The sequence below is a fragment of the Myotis daubentonii genome, chromosome 7, assembly GCF_963259705.1.
Source record: "Myotis daubentonii chromosome 7, mMyoDau2.1, whole genome shotgun sequence".
Taxonomy (NCBI): domain Eukaryota; kingdom Metazoa; phylum Chordata; class Mammalia; order Chiroptera; family Vespertilionidae; genus Myotis; species Myotis daubentonii.
Genome location: NC_081846.1, coordinates 14,879,912 through 14,905,955, shown reverse-complemented (window position 1 = coordinate 14,905,955; position 26,044 = coordinate 14,879,912). Strand labels below are relative to the sequence as shown.

Sequence of the window (26,044 nt, the reverse complement as noted above, 5' to 3'; positions counted from 1 at the left end):
TGAATACAGGTAGCTGAGTGAGGCACCCAGGGGTTAAGGGTTTGCCCGAGGCCACCCAGTGTGTGGTTGGTTGGGCCAGATTTGGAACACAGTCCTAATTAGCCCCTGATTTCCAGTTTTGTGCTGAGGTAAACCACACTGCACACACACACTGGTTTTACCCAATTCACTTTTGTCAGAGGGAGGTACTCTTCATATTTTGCCTTGTCCAAATATGTTGTTATTTTTTAATGAATTAATTTCAAAACCAGATGAGGCAAGCTAGCAGAAGGTGTTTACTCATAGATTTTTAAATTTGGCATTAGACCCTTATAGCAAATTTAAGGTCTGTTCATCCTAATACAACATAATAAAATACTGACAAATATGGAAAGTATGAAATTCCAAGACAGGTAAGGGTGGTAAACAGAGCCCAAAGGGATGAAGACGTAGAATAGAGATTCTATCGGAGGGTCAGGAAGGCATTGTGCCTGCTCTCAAGTAGCTCGGAGTGCAGGGTGGGGTCTGATTGAGTCCAATGCGGCAAACCCAGGCCGCTCTGTGAGCCCAAGCAGTTTGGAAGGCTCCCAACTAGGACCGAAGCGTGAAGGAGTAAAACCACGAGGTGAGTGTCGGTCAGGAGCTGCCAATTGGAGAGGTGGAGAGGTCGTGAAGGGCCATGACCTCCCCTCAGAGGAATAACAGTGCATTCATTCCCCCGTGTCAGCTCAGAGCCTTTTTGTGTGTTGGGTACTCTTCTACGCACTTGGGATACTTTAGTGAACAAAATAAACATAAATGCCTGTCCTCAAGGAGCTTATGTTTTACTTGGAAGAGAGAAACCCTGAACAGTAAGAGGTATGTTAGGTCAGTAAATGAATAGGGGAAAAGGGCCCAGCCAGGTGAGTAACATGAGCAGTAGTAGTAAGTCATGTTGGCAGTGTCAACCTGGATATGACAAGAATGGTTTTACCTCTCAAAACATAGAGCCCTAGTCCAGTCAGGAGAAAAACATCAAAATAATCCATTGACCAGTAGTCATCAAAACTGTAAGTTCATCAAAAACAAGGAAGTCTCTTGTCATAGCCAAGAGGAGGCGAAAGAGACATGAGAACTGAAAGTCATGCGGTATCCTGGATGGGATCCTAAAACAGTAAAAAGATAGTAGGGGAAAATGGAGGAAATCACAACAAAGTAGGAACATTAGCTAACAACAATGCATCAACATTGGTACATTAATTGTGATAAAATGTACCAGACTAATGTAAGATGTTACATGGAGGAAACTAGATGTGGGGTGTCTGGGAATGCACTGTACTATCTTTGCAATAATTCCATAAATCTAAAACTGTTCTAAAATTAAAAGTTTATTTAAAAAGAAAAAGGCAGAATAAGGGGACTGAGAACTCCAGGGCAGAGATATGTGTTAAAATTTTAAATAGGGTGGTCAGGATCAGCCTTATTGAAAAGGTGACATGAACAATTATTTAAGGAAAGAGTTGGCCATGTTGACATCTGGGGAATAGCCAAGGCAAAGACCCTGAGGTGAGATGTGTCAGCAAGTTTGAGAACCAGCAGGAGGCCAGTGTGGCCAGATGGGAGGGAAGGTGGAGGGCAGAGGGAGTATGAGGTCATAGAGGAAAGATGATGGTGCTGACCGGGCAGCGAGAGGCTTTTTAGGCTTGTTGCTCGTGTACCCTGTGCCAAGAACCATGCCACCTATTGCCTTGTTCAATTCTCTCAACTGTCCTAGGAGAGAGGTATTACTCACTTGTTGATTTTGCAAATGAGAAAACTGGGAATAGAAAGGTTAAGTAACTTATTGAAGTCCCCTTCCTCCTGAGCCCCAGAGTTGTCACTGCTGACCTCTGCCTCTTCTTAGGAGGCTGGACTCCATCGTCTAGGCCACAGGGGTAGAAATTTAATCTCTTTTGTTCACTGTTGTATCATCAATGCCTAGAACACAGTCGCTGCTTCAGAAAACATGTATGGAATGAATAAACCACTGCTACTCTCAGTAACTCTTTTTATCTATTTAATTTGTACTGTGCAAATACAGGCAAAGACTTGGATTTGTCACACTGGTCTGTTAATTCATTTATTACACTACTAGAGGCCCGGTGCATGAAAATTTGTGTACTGGGGGGGGGGGGGTTCCCTCAGCCCAGTCTGCCCCCTCTCACAGTCCGGGAGCCCTCAGGGGATGTCCTACTATGGGGAGCAGGCGCAGGGAGCAGGCCTAAGCTGCAGTTTGGCCTCCCTCTGTGGGAGGTGACCGGCCAGCCAGCCCATCAGGGGAAGGCGCCACCCCCATCACCCCACTGCTGCTGCCACTGGCCACCACAGCTGCCTGTCCTCGGCCCTTGCAGCCACTGTGGCTTTGTCTGGAAGGATGTCCGGCTGTCTGGTCTAATTAGCATGTTATGCTTTTATTATTATAGAAGTACTGATTTGGGGTGGGGCTGTTGTTAAAGCAGTAGTTGTCTTTATTGTTTATTGCTAGAAATAACCATGATGTGGTGAGGGCTGTAAATCAGAGGTACTGACAACAAAGCAAAAAGGAGAAAAAGAAAACAATGTCAAATGATTCTAAAGATAGCCACTCAAAAAATTCACTCATTTGTTCAACAAATATTTATTGAGCTGCAATTGTGTCTGGGGGTCCAAGCGTGAACAAAATAGACAGTGCTGTCCGAGGGGATGTTGACATTGAAACTGTGATGTGTGTAACTTACGGAAGTACAGGTGCCATGGAAACCTAAACAAGGACTTTAACTTAGTCTGGGACCCCAGAGAACGCCTCCCTGCGGAAGTGATGAGTCCTGATTATTGGTTGCTGTGTGACATACTACTCCCAAACTTTGTGCCACAATTTATCACCCTCATGGTTCTGGGTTAACTGGGCTCGGCTGGAAAAACCTCATTTGGGATCTCCTATGCGTTACAGTTAGATACCGACTGGGGTTGGAATCCTTGGAAAACCCACTGGGCTCTCATCCAAGACGGTTTCTTCACATGCATGTCTGGTGCCTGTGCTTTCATATGTGGCCTGTGTCTACTGTCTGTTTCTGTCCTCTATCAAGGCATTTTAAAAAATACATAATTTTTTTTTTTATTTCAAAGAGGAAGGTAGAGGAAGAGAGAGAGAGAAACATTAATGATGAGAGAGAATCATTGATCAGCTGCCTCCTGCATGCCCCACACTGGGGATCAAGCCCACAACCCGGGCATGTGCCCTTGACCGGAATCGAACCTGGGACCCTTCAGTCCTCAGGCTGATGCTCTATCCACTGAGCCAAACCAACTAGAGCCATTTTTTTTAAACTTATTTTCTTAGGTGCATCATGATAGACCGAGACTCTTTAGGACGAGAGGTGTGTCTTATTCATCTTTCCATCGTTAGTGTCTTGATTCTGGTGTGACCTTATTAAGTGATGAAAGGAGGAGAGATGAGTGATTTCCAGATTGCCCTGTTAAACAGCACAGCGTTGAAATGGTTTTAAAGTTGAATTGCTACTACCCTTTCATGAGGACTAAATGAGGCGATGCGTACAGAAGTGTCCTTGGGACCTCTCACTCTCTCTGGACTGCAATGTCTCCTGTGAAAGGTGTGGGTTGAAAGCATGATCTCAAAGGCCTATGGTTAGTTTAGAACATGTGGGATAGAAGTGTTCCCCAACCCAGGAGTGCTGGCCGTCAGTGGCTCTTTGCTTCTCACCAGTGTGTGAATGCTCTTCTCACAAGCAAAGAGCACAAAGGGTATGCTCCTAGATATTTTGATTAGAACAAGGAAGGAAGGAAGTAGGGAGGGAGGGTGGAAGGGAGGGAGGGAGGGAAGGAAGGAAAAGAATTACTTTGAAGGTATTTACTCTCTAGTGTGATTAAAGAACTTGATACTGAATTGTAAGCACTGGGTAAGAAAAGGAGCATCCATAATATAATCGTAGATGAATAAGTGCTCTCTGCACCTTGGTGCCTATTTATAAAATGGGAAACGTATTTTGTTATTATATTTATTTGAAATTATAGTAAAGAAAGAACTAAGAGCTTTAAGATTTATTATGTATTTCTTTTTTTAGCCTCTCACACAAGATAAAACTGAAAACAAAACCCCACGTTTCAGAATTACCGAAGTAGTCAAACCCTGTTGCATAGTTCAGGGGGCTCCAGTCCTCTTGGAGACATGGGAAGCAAAACCGTGTCTGCAGTTAGAAAAATATTATAACCGCTTTCATCTCGAAACCTTCAACCTGTGCCTTGCTTCATGAGCGATGACAAATAAATATCAAAATATAAAAGTAGACAAATTCACTGTCATTATCGATTTACAAGGTTAACCACAGAGTTCGGTGAACTCCAAACCTCCTTGATACATTTAAAATAAAGGGCTGTAATACTAGTTTTGTTTACATACAGTAAGCAATGTAGATTGGTGTTGTTGATTGAAATGTAACGGTTTAATGACCTAAGTGCTAAAAGTGGTTTTAATTAACCATAAAATGGTGCCTTTTTAAAAAAGAAAACACATCTATGTACTTTTGAAGCAGCTTGCAAAGGAGTTGTAATTGCTTAATTTTACCCATTTCTAAGTAGGTGGTGGTGGTGGTGGTGAGGGGGGCGAAGCTCTTGCCTCGTTGTTGTTTTTTGGCAAAAATACAAAGGTATATGTGGCTATTGAGTACATGAAATGTGGCTAGTTTGATTGAGGCACTTTATTTGATTTTAATAAACTGAAATAGCCATGTATGGCTAGTGCCTACTGTAGAGGACAGCTCACTGTCAAGGTCTGCTCTAATTTGCCCTGGTCCTGGAGGTCTACGGTTTCCCAGAGAGAGTTAGTGCTAGGATTCATTCTTCTCTGCCCAGAGGCTGGCCCTGTCTTCCTAGGCCAGTCCTCACAGCCTCCTTCCAGGAAGACTGGAGGAATTCTGAAGTCCAGAGTCATCATTCGGTACTACATAACCTAAACCTAGGAAGCACGGCGCAGGTACATTCAGGTTTAATGAAAGGACAGATTCTCCCTCTCTACTTCCCTCTTGTGCCTTTAAACCTAACAAATTATCAGTGCTTTCAAGGTTTGTGAAAGGACTCATGCATTTATGACTTGCAGACTGATTACCATAGAGGCCCAGTCAGAGAATTCCTAGTCTTTTTTGCTTACTATTTTAGGTCAACATATCACAGAGATTTGCCAGGGCAGGCTTTTCACAATTGCTCTCAAAGGCTTCTCTGTGTGAGTAAAAGCTATTGACCTTAATTCCCCTTATCAGGAGTTCCACTCGGCTCTGTGTAAGTTCGAATACAAAGCGGGGAGTGATGTGGAACTCGACAGTGGACCTTCTGTGTAGGTGTTGTGCACCTTTGGGCGGGAAAGATGGGGAAGTAATTGGGCAGATTTGTATACTACAAATACAGTGAACTATGTGTCAACGTTGTCCTTTTTATTATTTTCTTCCAGGTAATGGAAGATTGCCATGGCACTGCTTTGACAAGCACTTCCTGTTGTCTTTACAGAGATCTCACTGAAGAATAATCCCAAAGGAACATTTGTCTCCCGGCACCTTTGTTATTGGCCATTCTCAGCTTTTAGTGACTGGGAAAACACCAACCACCCTTATGCTTGGCCTGTTCCAGGCAGCGGATGAGGTTCCTTCCAGTGGTCCCCAGAACCCTGTTGCCCAGAGCATCTCTCTGTTGGGCAAATGCTCATGAAGCCGTTCCCTGAGCCAGCGTGGGAGGCGGAGGCCTCTTAGAGCCTGCAACATGGAAGCTTTGGAAGTGGATGATATCAGCCCGGCCCTGGAGGTTACTGAAGATTTCTTCAGTACTTTTGACAGTAAACTAGAGAAGGCTGTTCAGCAAGCAGAGGTTTATGGGATCCAGGAAGTCCCTGAACTGGTGGGGCACGAGGTACTCAGTAACATAACAGACAATGGTGCTATCAGAAATGTTGCCTCCCTAGGCGAGGGGGGCATGCTTTGGGACCACTGTCAGACCCGGTTCTTAGAAACCAAAGTTCAAAATGTCTTCCCCGCCAAAGAACAGTTTATGGTCCAGAGAGGGACGGCCCCAGATAACCTCTCCTGGATGGAACAAAAGGAAGCATCAACCTTTAATTTTTTCAACATCTGTCAGCGTCGGAGGGACAGACCTCGTTCTGTGAATGACTTGTTGGATGAGACCACTACCTTTAAGCCAGGGCATGCTCGATCAAGGTCAGATGTTACCCAGGTGGACTGGAGGGTGATCCTCCAGACCACGCCTTTGCAGCAGCAGCCGCAACAACCATCTCTTCAGGGCCCTCACTTCACCAGGCCGTCCTTCCTGTCGCCCTCACCAAATAAGACAGAAGATGCTCAAGGAAATACTGGTATGTTTTTATATCTGAACAACTGCTGATTTTCCTTTGTGTCTTTTACGTTTGCTCAGGAGAATCTTATCCTCCAGTATCCATGTCTGGCTATGCTTACTTAAGCTTCCTCTTCCATTTACGTTCACACTTTATCCTACTTCAAGTCTATAGTCTTATCTTCATGGGAGGGACTGAGCGAAAGGACAACTCTGGTGAATTCTTCCTTTCTAGTCTTGTATGTGAGAATCAGAGCTCTCATAGTGAATGGAGCATTTTTCCTTTGAACATTGTATGATACTGTTTCTTCACTTCAGGAGATGTTCATCAGATCACACCTTGGGTGCAGCCTTGTGCTGTGAAAGAGTTAAAGGTGTGTGAAGATGCAATCCCTGCCATAAAGAACTTCTCCTTTAGCTGAGGGGTTCAGACACAAAGACGCAAGAAGGCACCCAGTAGTGAGAGAAAGTAGATGGTCCACTGGAATGTTTCCGAGGGAACTTCTGTTTTCCTCTCTATTGTTGGGATTCTTTGGATGAGTGAGCGACAGCGACTGAAAGACCATGGAGAAAGGAGAAAAACTCCCTAGGCTGGGCTGGTCAGGAAGGGCTTGGGAGAGGCATGGAACTTGAGCTGGACCTTGAAGGACACGAAGATGCAGAAAGGGTCTCAGTAGAGGACACCTGGTCAGGATTATGGTATGAGAAAGGGGAAGAGAAGGGAGGTGCAGAGACATCAAGTCAACCCTTGTGAGAGGAGCAAATGGTCCCATGGCGGACAGAGGGAGGAAAAGGTTGGAGAGGTTTGTTAAGACCTCATAGTGTAGAACCTTGAATTTATTTTTTCCCCATACTTTATACACATACATGCGCTCATATACTGTATATAAATATAGTCATGTACTCACACATGAATTTCCTCTTCTGTGAGACATGGTAAACCATCTGTTTCCCTCAGCATTTTCTCTCAAGATAACCTCTTTTGTATAGGATATCCATTTTTTTTAACTGATGATTCTTCAGTTACCCTGCTGAACTCTTAATTTAGATTGAGCTGCTCAATTAACTGGGGAGACTAATTTATCTACTTACCTGCTATTTTAGTGTTACTTCAATCCTCTACCATTGCTTGGTATTCCGTTGGTACATTTAACATTATAATAATAAAACTTAGTTTATAAGTGCAACTTGAGGCAAGGATATAATTTAGTGTCTGTTAAGGAAAGGCAGCATTCCCGTCTGGAAGGTGCTGCCTTATTTTTATATCCAGTTCAAATCCATCCTTTTAAATACTTTTCTCAAATTTATGACTTGTGATTTCTCCTACTTTCACCAGTCCTCCGTAACATCTAGCCAAGGGTGGAGACCATCGGAGTAAGAAGAAAAGGACATTGTAAAGCACAGCATGTGGTAACTGATTAGACATTAGGGACAAACAAGTTTCTGGGACCCCAGTGCCTGGAGAATGAGAGCTCTGCCTTGAGTCCAAGTACAAACAGGTGTGCTCCTTGATTAGCAGTCAACCTCTGTTGTTTTTGGTTTCTTAGAGTTCACATAGATTTTTATGACTGTATCATCATAACCATTCTAAATCCCTGGTACAACCAAAGTTAAAAGGTGTCATGTTTCCAGTTTTATTTTTCCTATCTTGTTCGGATTGTAAATGCAAGAACCAGACCTTCTTTAGAATCTCTCTTTAGTATATTATGATTTTTTTTAATTCTCAATTTTAAAAAGTTGAGTATTAAATGATGTTGAAATATAAGTACTGAATGGTGTTCTGAAAAATTAACTGTAACAAATGGCCTTTGCAGATATTGATATAACCTAACCTGGCCACCTTTGTGTTATCCATGAGATAGCAGAGAGTCGCAAAGTTGGGCAAATTCTGATGCTTTTTCTTTCTGGCATCGGAAGAGCAAGCAGGCCAAGTCATGTTTTTATTACTAACTGGTAAAGGGCAGGGGTGAGCAGTGAGTGCCCACGGCCACAGAGGAGTTCTGGGTAGACTGCCAACTGCAATTCTCACCTTTGGGAGGGGTATGCCAACATTCAGGTGCATTCTAGTCAAATCAGCCAAGATCTTTGAGTTGTTTACTTTAAATAATATATTTTTTATTTATTTCAGGGAGAGAGAGACACACACACACATCAATGATGAGAATCATTAATTGGCTGCCTCCTGCATGCCCCACTCTGGGGATTGAGCCTGCACCCCGGGCATGTACCTGACGGAATCAAACCATAACTTCCGGTTCTTAGGTCGACACTCAACCACTGAGCCTTGCCGGCTGGGCTGAGTTTACTTTAAAACCTTTGAAATTTGTGATCCAAACTGAAGAAAGGCTTACTGTTTCTCCTGAAAGAATATGCCAAAAGCAGAGGAAGGGGTGTAGATCTTGGCTAGCGCTGGACATTTGGGGCCAGGCCAGACCTCTTCCGTGAGCTCCAGACGTGCACATCCGGCTGACTGGTGAGCACATCTGCTGGAATGTCTCACGGGCACTTTAAATTCAGAGTGACCAAAAGCGACCCATCGCCCTCCCATCTCCTACTCCTGCTGGTCTAACAATTAACCAGGTTAATGAGAGGCTGGGGCTCTTAGAAGAAATAAAATTTAGTCAAATTGGTTTTCTTAGATGAGGTCAACTTGATTTTGTGTCTAGCTGTGTCACTCTCTTACCTAAGGGCTTTATAACTGCAAAATTGTATGTTTTCTCCAGTTAAATTTTTTTTCTGGCTCCTAGTCTGAGCTCACCTTGAGTAGCTTAAAGACTTACAAGGAATAGTTCTACTCCTCCTCCCCTTCCTTCTCTTTTGCCCAACCCCCCTTATTCCCTCTTTTTCCTTTCATAGCAGCAACCCCAAGGATCTTCATTAGGTAGGAATGCTGCATCTTCTGCCTCATTTATTGACGAATAACTGGGCTTTTGAGCCTTCCTGAGGATAACCGCCACTTTGGGTATAAAGCAAATCGGGTTCTGGCATGATGAGGGCAGTGGGTAGCTGGGGGTGTAACATCAGCTATTTTGTTAATGGGCAAGCCTGTCTGAAGAAAGCCTTCTAGTCAAACAAGATATTGGTTAAAAACACTGACTCTAAACCTATGCTATTAGAGTTTCACTCCTTGTTACAGTACATATTAGCTCGTAAGAGAGGTTTCTTAAGCTCTCTGTCTTTATAATTATATTATATTTTGTCATAAAGCACGGAAAAGTGGTAGTATTCACCTCAGTTTCTTGTGAGCATTAAATGGGTTAAGACATCTAAAAGTACTTCTTCTGCCCTAGCCAGTTTGCTCAGTGGATAGAGCATCAGCCTGCGGACTGAAGGGTCCCAGGTTTGATTCTGGTGAAGGGCATGCAACTGGGTGCAGGTTCCCTGGTCAAGGGTCAAGGGCATGTACCTCGGTTGCAGGCTCCTCCTCAGCCCGGGCCCTGGTTGGGGTTCATGCAGGAGGCAACCAATTGATGTGTTTCTCTCACATCACTATTTCTCTCTGTCTTTCCTTCTCTCTTCTACTCCCTCTAAAAATCAGTGGAGAAATATCCTCAGGTAAGGATTAAAAATAAATAAATAAATAAATAAATAAATAAATAAATAAATAAATAAAAAAGTACTTCTTAGAACCATGTTTGGCACATAGTAAACACTTAATAAATGTTTTAAAGGTTTAGTAATATTGATTTTGCTATTAATAGAATTTGAAACTCATCAGTGGGAATCAAGGTGACATTACCAATCACTCCTCGTTTTCCCTGGCAGTCTATTTCATAAAATGTCCCCATAGTAAATATTTCTTGAATTGGCCTTCTTGAAGTGTACCTTTTCACAGCTCTGAACTGGTTTGTTAGCGGGAAATGGACCATTCATTCCCTTTCTCATACTGACGTGTGACCAACTGTTTGCTATCTTCTACCCCAGAGTTTATGATTCCTGAGGAAGGGATGGTCTCTTACTCATTGTTTTACCCTCAGTACCTAAAATAGGGCTCTCGAAATAGTATTGCTCAAACATGCCTTCAGTCTCACAGCTAGGAAACAAGGGCACCTCGATTTGAACCCAGGTAGTCTCCCCCAGAGCCCGTGCTCTTGACCACTCAGCTAGGCTGTATCCTTACTTTGCAACCTTCCACTTTGAAAGCGTTATTGGCAGTCAGTCTCTGTGGGGGTAGAGGGCGGGAAGAAACAGACCGGGATAATGTTCATCGAACTAAAATAGATCATTGGTTAGGAAAAACTGAGACGCACCAAAGCAGTCTAGCTGGAAGCAAGGATTGTCTTCTGCATTTAACATGTTTGCTAAAATACATGGACCGTCAGAGCCGGTCACAGTTCTTTAGGAGACCAGTGAATCTGCAAAACGAAGACTGTAACTTTGTCTTTCACTTTCTTGAATGTTAGCTATGCAGAGAGCTTAAGTGAACCGACTCCCGTGGGTTTGTAACCATGGAAAGATGGCTGTGGTTTTGCCCCATCTTTGGCAGCTTTTTTTAGTCTTACTTAGAAGCATGCAAATACATTCTAGAGACTGCATTGCCTCAGGCAGAGACAGACCTAGGACAGACTTCTTAAGCTGGAATGTTGCCTGTGCTGACAGATAAAGGATATTCCTAGTGGGTCCTACCAGGTTGAAGGTGTGTGGCTTGACTATCTGCACTACCTGGGGTTTGGATAGTGGTGTCAAAACAATTAGCTGATAGGTTCATAGGAAGGAATAGATCTAAGGTGAAATGGCAACAGAAGTAGTTATTTCTAAAGAATCCCAGGCAGTGGTGGAGGCCAGAGCTTCCTCTCCTTGCTGCCATCCCAGTGTCTGCCATGCCCCGGGCAGCGGGAGTGAGGTCTGACTGGGAACTAGCCCTGAGGGAAGGGCTCATTTCTAGTCTTAGCCCTAACCTTAGCTCTATACAAACATGCTCTCGCAAGTGTACATACTTGTCCTGTTAGTCCTTTGTATCACTGCCATCTTGTTTTTGTTCACTGACAAATGGTTCAGCCGATGCACCAGGGAATTTCCTGTAGGATGAAGAAGACGGGGTACTGGCATGATAGAATTACAGTCCCACTATAAACATATATTAAGTTAGGAACATAAAAGGTCCTATGAACATGTGGACATTAGCTGTGTTACCACTATGAAAAATAGGTTATTTTATACCTCGAAGTGTGTACACTGAGTAGAGGAGGTAAGGCTTCATGAGAAGAACACTCAACTGGGACACAAATGTATAGTATCCTAACTCGCCAGGTTTGGAAAAATCACTTGTCTGTTGCCTTTGATTTATAAACTCAGTGAAGCAGGTTAAATTATTTCTACAGTCCTTCCCAACTCTAAAATGACATCATTCTCGGATGTACTTGAACTGACCCTGACTCATGGTTGTGTGGGAGCTAATTACTGTAGTCAGCTCCGTGATGGAAATATAGGTATGCTTGAAATTATTCAACACAGAGAGATTTGTGTGTGCCTGGTAACTCTACTTCTGGATGAACTACTGTTGTGCTTTTTAAAATCAAAATATTTTTAAAGACATTCATTGCATTAGCTATGAAGCTCTGAAACTCCACAGACTGCCGGAATCTGACTTACTTTCCCTCCCTGACTGTGTTCACGTTTTCATCTGCTTGGCAAGGGCAGTGGTCAGCTGGGCTTTTGTTTCAGGCGGATTCACTCTCTGGTGACCTGGTACCATTCCTGTGCCTGTATTTTCTTGTTCTCAGTGCTTTAGGAGAAGGTCTCAAGCAGAGATTTTCTTTAGGGCTAGAAAAACCATGCAGTCTGGTTTCTTTATCCTGAGTTTTATGTTACTCTGTTTCGATTCCCTTTTCCCCCATCTTTCACTTGGGGAAAAAAAAAAAAAAAGCCAAATTTGGAACTTATACTGAAATGACTGCTTTTTCAATTATGATGTTTCTAAAAGCCTCGGAGCCAGTAGAGGTGGGAATATTCCTGCAGGCTTAGAACAAGTGAGGTCACCAGGACATGGTCTCTTGCTGAATTTATGATTCACCCTTCAGCAAGATTAGTCAGTACAAAGACGTTGCTAAAATAGGTCAAAGAAAGTTGATTTTTATATGGTTGTATAGTTTCCATTGGTTACATTATTGAATGTTGGCCGGTGGCAGCTATTCGGAAACCCACCGTGCCTCATCGACAGCCACATTCTGATTCCTAACATTTCTATATGGGAACTCTGAAAATGAAGTGTCTGACGTTTTTGTGGCTGCTCTGTTAATGTATTTTATCTCTCTTGGCTAAGAAGAACTATAGTTACTAATTTGACAAACTGCTAAAGTTACCTTTTTAAAACATAAATCTTTTCAGGCCACTCAGTTCTCAAAGTTGAATCATGCTTCTCTATTTTTTTCTAAAATCAAGTATGAATTTTATAAAGCATCCAGATATATTTCTGACTTTATCGCCCACGCCCACACCGTTCTTCAGCCCTTCTACGTGCCCTTTTTTTGAATGTGCCATGTGCTTTCAAGCTCCTGGGCCTTTGCTCATGCTGTCTCTTCATCCCAGAATACTTTTCCTGCCTTTTTTCGTTTTCAAAATCCTCCATTATCTTTCAAGGGCCAATTCAAATGCCACATCCTCCCTGAGACCTTTCCATATTTTTTCTCAATTAAAATTCTCTTTTTTCTTTCACCTTATGTTTCTACAGCACATTTTATGCTGCTTTCATTATAAGTAATTGCTTGAACATCCATCTCCCACACTAGGTTGGAAGTTCTTTGATGCTATGAACCACATTATAGAAACGTTGTATTGTGCCAATATGAGCATATGCAAGGTGTCCTGTTTAATTTTATGTATTGGTGCTTAGAAAATCAGGACAGTAGTTTTTCCCCCAAAGTGGAAATTGCCTCTCTTTCTATTTTCCTTACCTATAGTTTGAGTCAAGTTGAATGAAGTTTGTTATTATTTATACTATTATTTAAGAGTGTTAAGACTTGTTCATAATTTATCTTATTTAATATATTTTTAAAAAATATATATTCATTGATTTCAGAGAGGAAGAAGGAGGAAGAGAGAGAGAGAGAGAGAAACATCAATGATGAGAGAGAATCATTGATCAGCTGCCTCCCACATGCCCCCTACTGGGGATCGAGCTGGCAACCTGAGCATGTGCCCTTGACCAGAGTCAAACCCGGACCCTTTAGTCGCAAGCCGACATTTTATCCACTGAGCCAAACCAGCTAGGGTTATCTTATAACCCTATATCTTAAACTAGTCATAATAGTTTAATATGATAGGTGATATAGCTCTGATTTTTAAAATGAGGAAGCGGAGCCTTAGAGAAGTTGACCTCACACCAGGCCATACAGCTAGAGCAGTGATGGCGAACCTTTTGAGCGCGGCGTGTCAGCATTTTGAAAAACCCTAACTTAACTCTGGTGCCGTGTCACATATAGACATTTTTTGATATTTGCAACCATAGTAAAACAAAGACTTATATTTTTGATATTTATTTTATATATTTAAATGCCATTTAACAAAGAAAAAGCAACCAAAAAAACGAGTTCGCGTGTCACCTCTGACACGTGTGTCATAAGTTCGCCATCACTGAGCTAGGGGCTAGCATCCCAAGCCAGGCCAGACATTGGAGGCCACACATAACCATTCAATAATACTCTCTGTCAAGCCTGAGGAAGTTCAGGACTTATTTCTCTCACCACAAATAAAACACAATTTGATCCAGATTGAAAGTCTGGATTTTGGAGTTCTGCTCTCAACTTGCCCTCTTTGTGGTATAACCTTGGCCAAGTCATTTTTCTTCCTGGAGTCTCTTTCCAAATCTGTTAAATTGGTTAGGATGTTTTCAGAAGCAAGTAATATCATACTCAACAAAAGTGGCAGAAATAGTAAGGCCACGTACCATATTCTATTTTCATCTATCTAACAGATGGCAGTTGAACACTTAGTGAATGTCAAGCACTGTATGCAATAAATACTTAAGAAGTTCATGTGTAGGTAGTCCCACGGTCATCAAGGATCCAGGCACTTTTCATCTTTTTGCTATGTTGTCCTTAGTGTATTGGTAATGTCTCTTCTCTCCCCTCACTCATACAAAATGGCTATAGCAGTCCAAAGGATCGTTGTCTTACATATCAACAGCCAAAGTCAGGAAGGGGAAGCAGGGCACCTCCTCTGGGTCTGTTTCCAATAACACCTTCTCAGTAGCCAGAGCTGGGTCACATGCCCACACCTAAAGTAATCTCTGGCAAAAGAAAACAGAATTACTGTGATTTGGATTAAACAAATCATGATTCTTTTCATGGGGCTGGGGAGAGACCATCTCCTCTAAGCATATGCCACCATACCTGAACAAAATAGGGTTCTGTTGGTAAAGAAGTTGGGGGAGAGACCTAGCCAATGGGGCAAGCACGTGACAGTTTCTGCCTTTGATGGGCATAGGCTAAATACATTTCTAAGTTTCTGTGATTCTGTATGATACCCAAGATATAGTAATGACAAGCATTTATATTAAAATCTGCTGGCCTCGCCGAAACCGGTTTGGCTCAGTGGATAGAGCGTCGGCCTGCGGACTGAAGGGACCCAGGTTCGATTCCGGTCAAGGGCATGTACCTTGGTTGCGGGCACATCCCAGTGGGGAGTGTGCAGGAGGCAGTTGATCGATGTTTCTCTCTCATCGATGTTTCTAACTCTCTATCCCTCTCCCTTCCTCTCTGTAAAAAATCAATAAAATATATTTAAAAAAAAATCTGCTGGCCTAAATAGGAGATTCTTTTATACTTAATTTCTATAGATTAGAGGAAAAGAGTAGAAAGCTTACTATGGCAATGATAGAGCATAGTTTGAAAGTTGATGTTTGGAATTTTCTGGGTCAAAAGTTCTATTAAGATGAGAGATTACCTTTGTTACAGAAGGCAGAAAGCCTCTTTTAAGAAGTTGGTTGGGTGTGTAATCTCAAGGCTCACACTTGAGAAGTGAAATTGGCCGGGACTGTATTGACTTATGCTCTATCCCTGCTGCCCATAGCAAAGAACTTAGATGGAAAAGATCCCTATTGATGTATCTAGCTAAATGTAGCAGGTATACTATGGGTCGATTTCTATGAGAGTCTACACAGATAATATGTCTTTCCCTAGGTTTATTATGAAGGGAGAAAAAAATGGGATATTATTCTTTATCAGTAAAGAAAGGTATCCAGAGTAGCTCACAGGATAGATAGTTCTTGAGCCTAGTTCATTTCTACCAGGATAAGTTTAACAAATATCTGTGAGCACCACGGTGGCCAGCACTTTACGATGGCCTGTGGACCATATTTAAAACGTACAAAACAAAGCCCCTCTTTGGGTTCTGTAGCATCACTCTCGTCATGTTCTTTGCTATGGTCATTTGTGGCAGTGTCATGATTAATATGGATCCTGTTCATTTCACTTCTCTCATGTGCCTCTAATGAGGAGAACAAAGACTAAAATTAGTTAAAAAATTTTTTTCTATAGTTTCTGGCTTAAACACAGATGAATACTATAACATGATACAAATAGACTTGGAATGCTGTGTTTTGCTAACCAGGACTGTAAAGAAAAGAGTTGATTGTGATGGAGAATGTCAGAGAAGTCTTCCTTGGGGAAAGGAAGTTTCAGCTGAGCTGGGAGGGTTGAGCACAAAGTCACGGTCGAGATGAACACAGCACGTGTGTGGGGTGGCCGGGAAGCTAATCTGGAACAAGTCTGCATTTGGGAGAGTATAGTAGTAGGCTGAGATTATGGAGTTCCTTCAAAGCCAGACAGGTAGACTTAATGTGATAGGTTTGGCAAGAAGCACTTGAAAATTACTTGAGAGTCAAGGTTAAAGGGTAATTACAAGAAGTCGGGAAGTCTCAGGGTTGAGGGGTAGTGTGTGTCGGGGAGAGTAGCAGGGAACCTTCTTTCTTATAGATTTTGTGCCCATGTAAAGGGCATCAATTAGACTAACACTCTTGCCTCTATCCCTCCTGCGTGCCCTTCACCCCTGGGAGGTGTGACTTAAAGGCAGACTTAGGAGGAAACAGGCATTTAGAACTGGCCTCTCTCACAGGAGGACTAATTCTGGTTGCTCCTCCATAAGGGCTCCTCCATTGTCCCCCAGGAGGGGGAAGCCTAGGGCAGTAACTGCTGCTTGTGACTCAGGGTAAGTCTGTATAATCCTGGGGTTCAGTTAGGACCCCCCAAGCTGTGTCTTCCAACTGGCTGATATTTTGGTTTCCACGAGCCTGTCTACCCTCTGTTAACCTCAGTTGGTTTGCAATTTGGGTGAGGAACAGGGATGCTGTTGATTGGCTCTCCTTAGCCCCCAATAGTACATGGGATGGATATGTAGGTGGAAAGAATGGAAGGGGGTGGAAGCCAGTGAGAAGTCTCTGCCAGTCATCATGACATGAGGCGATGAGGACTCAAATAAGGGTGACTAGCAAAAGAGAAAGTGGGACTTGTGAAAAGAAAAAGAAGGGCTCTAATTGGGCTATAAACAGAATAGTTCTTTGTATGTACATTTAACAAATATTTATGGAACCAACCACTGGGTATACAGGGGTGAGAGAGACATCCAGCTCCTCCCCACCTCCCCGCAAGGAGAAGGAGAGAGTTCTCTGAAAGAAATAAAGCAAGTTAGTAAGATAAAGAGGGGGGGGGGGGCGGGGGGAGGGATGGCCTCACTGAGAATGGCACCTGAGGTGGAAAACTGAGGAGACCAATAAGTCAGAGGCCTTGAGGCTAGAGGTTGCTTAGCTCGTTCAAAGAACATAGAGGATGGTGGCTGGAGGGAGAGAAGGGATGTAGGCCGATGTGAGATGAAGTCAGAGCAACAATCAGAGGCCAATTGGAAGTGGAGGCATTATAACAAGTTGGAATCTGAAGGAAAGACACAGATTGAGCCATAGGAGAGGTGGTAGGATCACGTGAATAATTTTTTAATAGATACATCAAGCCTTGGGATTTTGGAAGTCAGGAGGAAGAGAGATTAATCGAGGGATGATTTAAACAGTTATAGAAAAAGAGATTCTGAAGAGGTGGGAAGGAATTAGGTACAGAGTAGAGGTGGAAGGCATTAACAAGGAGGCAAGAAGTGTCTTCTTTTGAGACTAGAAGACTAAATTAGGAAACATCTATTGAATATTTAGGATGTATCAGGCATTGTTCTAAGAACTACTAACTTCTTCCTCACAATGGTACAATGAAGCAGGTTCTGTTATTATAGTTCCATTTTAAAGATGATAAAACTGAGACTCAGGTAAAGTAATTTGCCCATGGTCGCACAGCCAGTAAGGCCAAAATTATGATTTAAACTTAAGCCACTGGGCTTCAGCACCCGTGGCTTTAACGCTGTCCCCTAGAGCACTTGTACAGGACGTTGGTTAGTGTAATGTTGCAGGGAAGACAAGTACAGTGTATGTAAAGGAGTTCCCTACAGTGCATGAAGAGAGAGACAGTGGAGCTAGCTGTTTGGGGAGAGTAAAGGTGTGGAAAATTGTTCCAGGGACTGTGTTTGGGATCCATTGAAATGAATAAAAGAATGAATAGCCAGGATTAAAAATATGATAGAAGTTGAGCAACATGGATCTGTTTACTGATGCTGTGGTGTAAATATTTGAGTACCCCCCAAATTCACATCTTAAACTCCTGGTACCTAAAGTGATGGTATGAGGAGCTGGGGCCTTATTTGTTAGAGATACACCCTGAAGTATTTAGAATAGATAAATGTCTGCAATTGGCTTTCAAATATTCCAGCAAAAAGTAATAATAAAAACAAGTGGGGTGGGAGAAATGAAACAAGAAGAGCAGAAACTGGGTGATTTTTGAAGCTGAGGGATGATTCCTAGGGCATGTTCATTTTATTCGTCTACAAGTTCGTGAGTGTGTTTGAAAATTTCCATAATAAAATCCTATAAGGGTTCGTGCACGGGATTCCAAACTGGAGTTTGGAGTTTACTAGTAGCACCAGGACACTTGTGAAGGGGTTTGATTTATCAAGTGACCCCAAAAGGTTAACCTGGTAGCTGTGAAATGGCCAGGAAGGAGGCGGACTAGATGTGGGAGCCTATTACCAGTAAGAGTTTGATTAAGGTGGTGGCCATGAGAATGGAAACTTTTTTGAGAACAGATAGAGGAAATACTAGCAAAAGGGGAACTCTTTGGTGACAGTCATAAGCTAATTGAGTAATTCCCTATAGAAGACAGATGTTTGGTGAGTGGGCAGTACAGAAGTGACTCAGGTGCCGGGGCGGGAATGCCCCTCTTCCTCTTCAGTTGGTAGTAATTATTGTCCGTAAAGCACAGCACTGGCTACCGTCAGACGAGGAGGAGAGGAAAAAGGGTCTTCGCTGAGAAGGAACTGAGCCAGGTCGTCCTGCTAGAAAGTGGAAAGCAATGGGTAAACAAAGAGTTGTTTTTGTCTTTCTTTGTGTATATGTTTATTTTTTAATGAGGAATTACTGTTTTGTGGCTGCAGGATGAAATTTATAGGCACAGCAATTCATTTTGATCATTGTTCTCTATTTTATTGAGGCAATCACAATATCTTTGTCAGTGGACCCATCTGAAGTTGGTACATTAGTTAATTTGTGATATTAATAATTTGTGATATTAGTTAAGACCGATATCATATTGATTTGTAAAATTGAACACTTTACAATCGTGTGTGGGTTAATTAAATGAGTTGAAATGATATGGTCTGGGGAAACAAAGTTGAACTATAGTAAATTAATGAAGCTTAGATTTAAATATATAACTTCTACTTTGTCAATAGAAAAAATATTAAAAATTAAACTTCAAATTTAGTAGAAAGTAGCAGTTGTTAGAGAAATGGTAGTTCTCCAGTTCTCTACAATCAAAGATAATTAATACTTCACACCCAAAATATTAATAGGGTCTGATATAAACAGGCACTCCAGAGAGGAATACACACCTTAGGGAATAGTTTTCTGATCACATTTGCTTTCTTGATTCTTCTTTTTCAAGAAATTACACTATAAACTCAGCCCTTAAGTATGGGCCATTGCCTATGACTAATACCCCCTCTCCTGTCTCCAGTTAATATACCTATTTAGAAAGGTCTGAGCCGAGGTAGGGAAAATTATTGAAACAATGCATTTCTTACCCCTTATTCTGCATCAGGAAGGTGAGGGAACTTTTGAGACTCCCTCAGAAGACTTCTCATCTAGTTCACCCAAGCAAGGACTTCCCATCTACCACCCTAGCTGGTACAGTTAGAAAGAAGTGAGGATTTAGTCAGGTTTGCTACTGGTTTGGACCCAATTAGTGTAGAATTTCTAGTTCATGGTAGTTTTTATAAAAAGCTCTCGAGCAGGAAAGAAAAGGAGAGGAAAATTCCTAGCTAACAGTGAGAGAGGTGATTTTTATTGTACTCAGGGCTGCGTAGCTGAGCCGCTGGGCAGGAGGGATGGGGATGGAGGGTCGCTTGGTTAGGAGTCTTATGGAAAAGGTGGAGCTCTCATCAGCGCTGGGTGGAGATGAGAGGGGAGAGGCGGCAGCAGTGTCTAACAGCACCGCTGCCCTTATTGCAGTATCAGAACAGAAAGGTAACCTGAGAATAGGCATCCATTATCTCTTTCTACAAAGGGATTAGTGTGGGTTGCAAGAAGCCAGTGGCTTTTGCGTTACCACAGAAATACAAATGAATGTCAGGACCAGGGGTGTAAAGCAGGTGAAACAGGCTCGTCTCTGCCTCATTTCTTTCCTTTCCTCTCTGGTTTGCTATTTTAAGATCTAATCTGTGTTACTCGGCTTTTGTTCAGCCAAGATCAGAAATCATGCCCTTTGGGAGTGTGATTTGTCTTCTCTTGGGAATGAGTCAGTGCGCTTATGACTGTCTCCAATGTGTGTCAGCAAAGAGGCTGAGAAATAAAGGTCTCTCCCAGGGAGGACTGCGTCCTCTTGCAGGGTTATCATTTCCATGCCTGAGAAAAGCATCGGGAAATCTCCCAAGTGATGTCCCCTTTTATTAAAGTATCAAACTTGTTTGTGTTTAGTCATTGATTAGAGATGGCATGACCAGATAAACTTGTGAAACAGTGCGGAAGGGAATTATACCTACTATATGCTGGGCATTGTGCTAGAAGCTTTATTTCGAATTCAACAAGTTCTTTTAAAGTACCTACTGTGTACCAGGTATTGCATTATGTGCTTTGATATAAGGATGAAAAGACAGACCTCACCCTAGCCCTCAGTAGGAAGGACAGACTTTTAAAACAACTTCAAAATGTATTTTATTTTGATATTTAAATAAATGATTATTATACAGCTTGACAAGAGCCCATGGAAGAAGAATAATATAGTAGGGATACTGATACTGATCCAGAGGTGTGCATGTGCAGGCAGGAGGTAGGGATTGGGGCAGGGCGGGGGTGAGGACAAACTCCTCTGCTAAAGAGGGGGTAGCTGAGTGAGGGCAAGTGTCTGGGAGCTGGTAGAAGTGGTAGGAAGGAGCATGGAGAGCGGAGGGAATAGCATAAGCACAGCCGAGCTCAGAGGTGAGAACTGTTATCTAAGCAGAGACCTAACGAGAGAGCTTGTTGAGTCAAGTCTGGGGAACTGGCTATAAGATGGAGGCTCAGGAACTGGCCTTGAAGACTAATGGGGTGTCTGAGAAGCAGAATCAGGGAGCAGCACACTCCTGCTCTGTCCTTTCTGTTGGCCCTGCCTGGCTTCAGCCCCTGAAGAAAGATGAGGCTTAGCAGGGAGTCAGGCCAGGTGGCAGGAGGAACATTCTGTCTCGTGTATTTCGGACTCTGTAGAATGTTACCTAGAAAACAAGAAATCCTGGCAAAGTGTAATGGTTTCCCAGGTCTACGACGCACAGATAGTCACATGTTCCCAGCATTTCTGTTTTCCACACAGACTTCTGCATGTCACATCTTCTCCCCGATTCTTACTTTTGTACTTTTTATTCCACCCTAGTTAGGTTTCTTAGACCTGAGGTTTCCCCAGTTACATCAAGACTATCTTGTAATTTTATTACCTCCCCTGTGTTGAGTTTGAACTAGAAAGGTATCGACTCCTGATCCACTTGGTTTCTTGCACCTGCCTTTTCATCGCACTCGATTTATTCATATGAATGAATGAGTACATTGCTCTTTTGGTCTTTTTTTTTTCTTTTTCTTTGTAGAACACAAGCAGGCATTCCCAAACATTCTGAAGAAAGGTTACCTGGAGATTAGGAAGGACCACGACAGCTACTGGCAAAGCTGCTACGCAGAACTCTCACCTTACAACTTGTGCTTCTACAGCCGCGACAGCAGCGGGAATCAGAGCCTCTCCGCCACGTACCCGCTCTCCCACTTCCAGAGCGTATCTGTCCTGGGCAACCTCGAGGCCAGGCTGGTGGACACTGTTCTGTATGACAACTCGCAGCTGCAGCTAAAGGCAGAGTCCCCGTGGGAGGCTTTGGACTGGGGGCAGAAGCTCTGGGAGGTCGTGCACGCCGCCGTGCCCGGCAACGTGGGGCGGCAGGATGAGCTGGCAAACTCACCACGGCCTGGTTATCATTTTGACTGCACACAGGGTCATTGTTTACAGAAGCCCAGCGAGCTGCTCGCGCGGTCCCCTGTGGCGGGCGGCCCCAGACAGTACCAGGACGTCCTCAAGTCCGGGACGCTCTACCGGCTCACCGTGCAGAACAACTGGAAGGCGTTCACGTTTGTGCTGAGCAGGGCCTACCTCATGGCTTTTCAGCCGGGCAAGCTGGACGAGGACCCCCTCCTAAGCTACAACGTGGACGTGTGTCTGGCTGTCCAGATGGACAACCTGGATGACTGTGACTCTTGCTTTCAAGTCATTTTCCCCCAAGATGTCCTCCGCCTCCGGGCAGAGACGCGGCAGAGGGCTCAGGAGTGGATGGAGGCTCTGAAAACAGCTGCCAATGCGGCGAGGAGTTCAGAGCAAAACCTGCAAGTCACCCTGAGGAACAAGGCCCAGGATCCGATGGGGGGGCACGAACTCAGGAAGAGCAAGCGGCAGTCCGTGACCACCAGCTTTCTCAGCATCCTGACGACTCTGTCTTTGGAACGAGGACTCACTGCTCAGAGCTTCAAATGTGCAGGTAGGAAGCAGCCTTTTAGCCTAAAGCTCATTACCCAGTGCTGAAGCTCACAATTAGAATTCGGTTTAAAAATCCCCTCCGTAGGCCCGTCACAGCCCCTTCAGTTTAACAAGCTGTGTTAGAACGTCTGTTTGTCTTCACGCCATGCTGGTGAAGTAAGTGTAGAAGCAGAGGTGAGAGACACCATTGACTCCAAATGGCTTGGCCAAACCATTGCCTCACTAGACTAGGCCTCCTGCGTCTGCCAGGTTCTGTTTCCTCTGCCTCCTTCAATCAAGGTCACTGTGAATGTGGAGGCCACGACTGTCTCCTACGAGACATGCAGGCCCAGAGCTGACGACCGACATTCTTAGGCAAGGAACCCGTCCGTCCGTGGCCAGTCGTTGCCATGGCTCATGACTTGTCAGATCCTGTTAAGGTGGAGTCTACGGAGTCAGCCTCGACAGAAACGTGGAGGGGGGTGGTGACTAAGCAGATGACCTCTGAGTCACGATGGGCCTGTGCCTCATCCTGGGGAAGTGGGGGCTTCTGGGACTGCCATGGAAGGCGAGAGACCGAGGAGTCAGGGCTAATCATCTGTTACTTCTTAAAACCCTGTCCCTGCTCTCTCCCCTACTCCCCAGGCCTCTCACCTTCCCCAAAGCAGTAAACCAAATCTGTATACCTACTATAAACGAAATCAAGAGATTTCCCTTTTGCTAAACCCCACTATTTGTGACGAGAAATTTACCAGGACAGCAGCTTTAATTGTCCCTGTTTTGCCTGGAGGGCCTCAGGGACTGGAAGCAGAAACTTGCCTGTGGGGTTGGAGAGGATGGAAACACTCAGCCAATGAGGAAGCTGCACTGGGTGATGAGCATATATCCCCGAAGGCACAGGCGGGAAAGGCCTGTGCTGAGCCAGCCATTGACTTTGGAAAATGGTTTTGAAATAAGGAGACACTGGTTTTAGTGCAGGTCCTTACAAATGATTGATACTTTGGTATTTGATTAAACTAATTGATGGAGTATATTTCAAAGTCCCGACATTCGACAGTAATTTACTGAGAGCTTGGTTTGTGCACATTCTGGAATTACAGTACACTTCTCTGGCTTTAGGTTGCTGACAGGTTCAACAAACGTGCTTGTTATTGCAACCAGGGAGAACAGGTTAATTCTCAAGACATGAGTAGCTGAATTGGAAACTTCTAGTAAAAGGGGAAGAAAAGCCTCAGGTGTAACATAAGGATTGTCACCTGGTTGTTGTCTAGTTCACCTCCCTCTCGTGAGTTTGCTTCCCGGGGACGTGTGCACTGTTTTGTGCTGCAATAGCAGCGCCCTAGCACTCAGACCGAGGGAGGAGAGATGCAGGCGGAGGCTACCATTCCACAGGCAGTGGGTAAATGAAACAGGAAAAAGACAAAGGTGAGTGGGAGGCCGGGAGAAGGATGCTAAGTAGAAAAGAAAAGGAAAGGACTAGATAATGGGCAGGGGTAAAAGTTTGGGGCAGCTGCTTTGGGTGCCTGTTTTAGGGTGCCTGCCTTGGCTGTGTTCACTACATTGGGTTGGTTGGACCATAGGTTGGGATGGGTGGTAGTGAGGAATCCAGGAGACGGGTACGGTGGTCTCAAACTCACTTGCTCTGCTCAGCTTTTACCTTCACGTTTTGGTTTGGAGTTTTAATAGGGCACAGGCAGCTTTTTAATTTGGGGTGGGGAGAAGTCAATCCTAATTTGGGTAGTGTGGCCAGTTCCAAAGTCCAACATTTTAATTTCATTTCTTTGCTCTCTCTCCCATCGGAAACGGCTACCTTCAGTTGCCTTGTGATACGAATGGTTTTACTGGGCTGCTTTTCGTTTTCCTTCTTTGCCTGTGCATGGAACACTTGCTTCCTACCTCAGGTAGGAATACCTCATCTCCTGTAGGGGGCAGAGTCTCAAAAGGAAAAGGCAGAAACTTGTTAAGCAAAACTCCGAATGTTTTTTAAATTACTTGGGAGGCTGTTCATTATATCAAGGATTATTATAGCAGATGGAACTTTAAAAATTGATCTATGTTTCTCACAAACACAGTTAATCTAAACCAGCTGTTTCTCTGTGTAGTACTTGTGTTCCCCAGCTTTGCATTCTCATAAAAACACTCATTCGGTGAAAGAGCTGGTTCCATAGCATGTTTACCTTCCAGAAGGCCAAAAAGTCCAGTCAATTGTTTTCAGTTGAGTCTTGGCTTTGTCTGTTATTTTAAGGAGAAGCTAATTCACAATATTTCATGGTTTTAGTGAGCCTCTTTAGACTGTAAGTTTTTATGTCCACTTAGTCCCTCCCCCTGTGAATATTTTTGATGAATAAGCCTTAAAAGTGGAAGATTGCACTGGGTAGCTCTTTATTAATGATGTCATTCAGTTGCTATTCAGGGGAGCCACAAACATTGGCTTTTAAATCTACCAAATAGTGCAGTTGGCCTTATGGCACTAAATTCTTTCTGTAGGTGAAGAATTTTCTGTATTCTTCAAAGCTTAAAGTGCCCCTGCAGAGAAAATGGATCACAACCATCCAAAAATGTCTGAGGTTATGGTTTTGAAAATACATGTGTATATATGACTGTATATTTCTTAGCATGTGCTTGAACTTTTTATAGTTGTATTTGATTATGTGCGGCTTGGTCCACAACTTCTTCTCAGCTCCACGGCCGCCCTATGCTTGGGAAGCCCCAGCCACGGTGGTCTTCTCGCCGTTTTGGAACCTACCTTGGTCAGTCCCGCCTCCACAGCCTTTACACGTGCCCTTCCCTCTTTCTGAAAATATGCCTTTGAAAATTAACTTCTTCCATTCCCTCATTTATTGTGTTGTAAGTCTCTGACCACGTGCCTTGAAATGGGTGCACCTGGGCAAGTCAGTGCTGCAAGAAAGTAGACGTGGTCCCTGCTCTCAGGGAACTTGCATTCCACTAGGGAAGCCAGACATCATTTATGTAATCACTTCGTGACTGCCAAATGGCAACTGAGACGAGCTCTAGAAGGCAGGCCCACCTGGGGTTAGAGAACTGACAGAGGTGGACTGTAGGAAATTGCAGATGTTGGGTTATTGTCGACCTACAAAAACCGGGCAGTTTGGCAAGGCTGAACCTAATGTCCGACCCTGAAGCTGCAGGAGGTGCTGAGCAGAGGAGCACGTGAGGACAGTGGTGTGTAAGGAAAACTCGGTGGCGCTTCTGTGCAGCTTTTCAGAAACACCTCTGAGCAGAAGATGAGGGCCCCGCCGTTAGTGAAGTTGCCGGTGGGATTCTAAATTGTGTTTGGCAATGGGGAATCTGTGCTATTAAAATATTAATGCTAAGACAAATGCTTATGCGGCTTATTGAAATATTTATCAAGTAGGTACCTATAAGTGCTTCTAAGTTGGGCCGCTCACAGATAGCTGTGGTGTGAGGCAGCAGCCCTGTTTTCCTCAGGAATGCGACGTGTGTACATACCAATTTCCCCTCAATAGATAAGGCTTTCTTGGCACTAGTACACACAGATATTTTTTCCTGTAATTTCCCCGCAATCAAGAAACCTAGCAATCGAGTCCAGTACCATAATAAAAGGGCCCAGGGCCTTGTTTATGCTGCACCAGGGAGACGCACAGCTCACCTTTTAAAACGCCTTTCCTTGCTGCTTTGTCATCTGG

The 26,044-nt window shown here is 43.7% G+C and overlaps 1 protein-coding gene across 9 annotated transcripts in view; it reads left to right on the top strand.

Moving 5' to 3' along the window:
* Positions 1–26,044, top strand: part of PLEKHM3 (pleckstrin homology domain containing M3) — a 177,268-nt gene that overhangs the window by 16,394 nt on the left and 134,830 nt on the right. For 7 of the 9 annotated variants that reach the window (XM_059702935.1, XM_059702933.1, XM_059702934.1 and 4 more), the window contains exons 2-3: positions 5,438–6,349; positions 21,466–22,398. In XM_059702935.1, the coding sequence (XP_059558918.1) occupies positions 5,743–6,349; positions 21,466–22,398 (1,540 nt within the window). In that variant the 5' untranslated portion in view covers positions 5,438–5,742. Of the gene's footprint in view, positions 1–5,437; positions 6,350–18,582; positions 18,712–21,465; positions 22,399–26,044 lie in introns of those variants that run through there. The other 2 variants (XM_059702936.1, XM_059702941.1) reach the window with 2 other exon arrangements.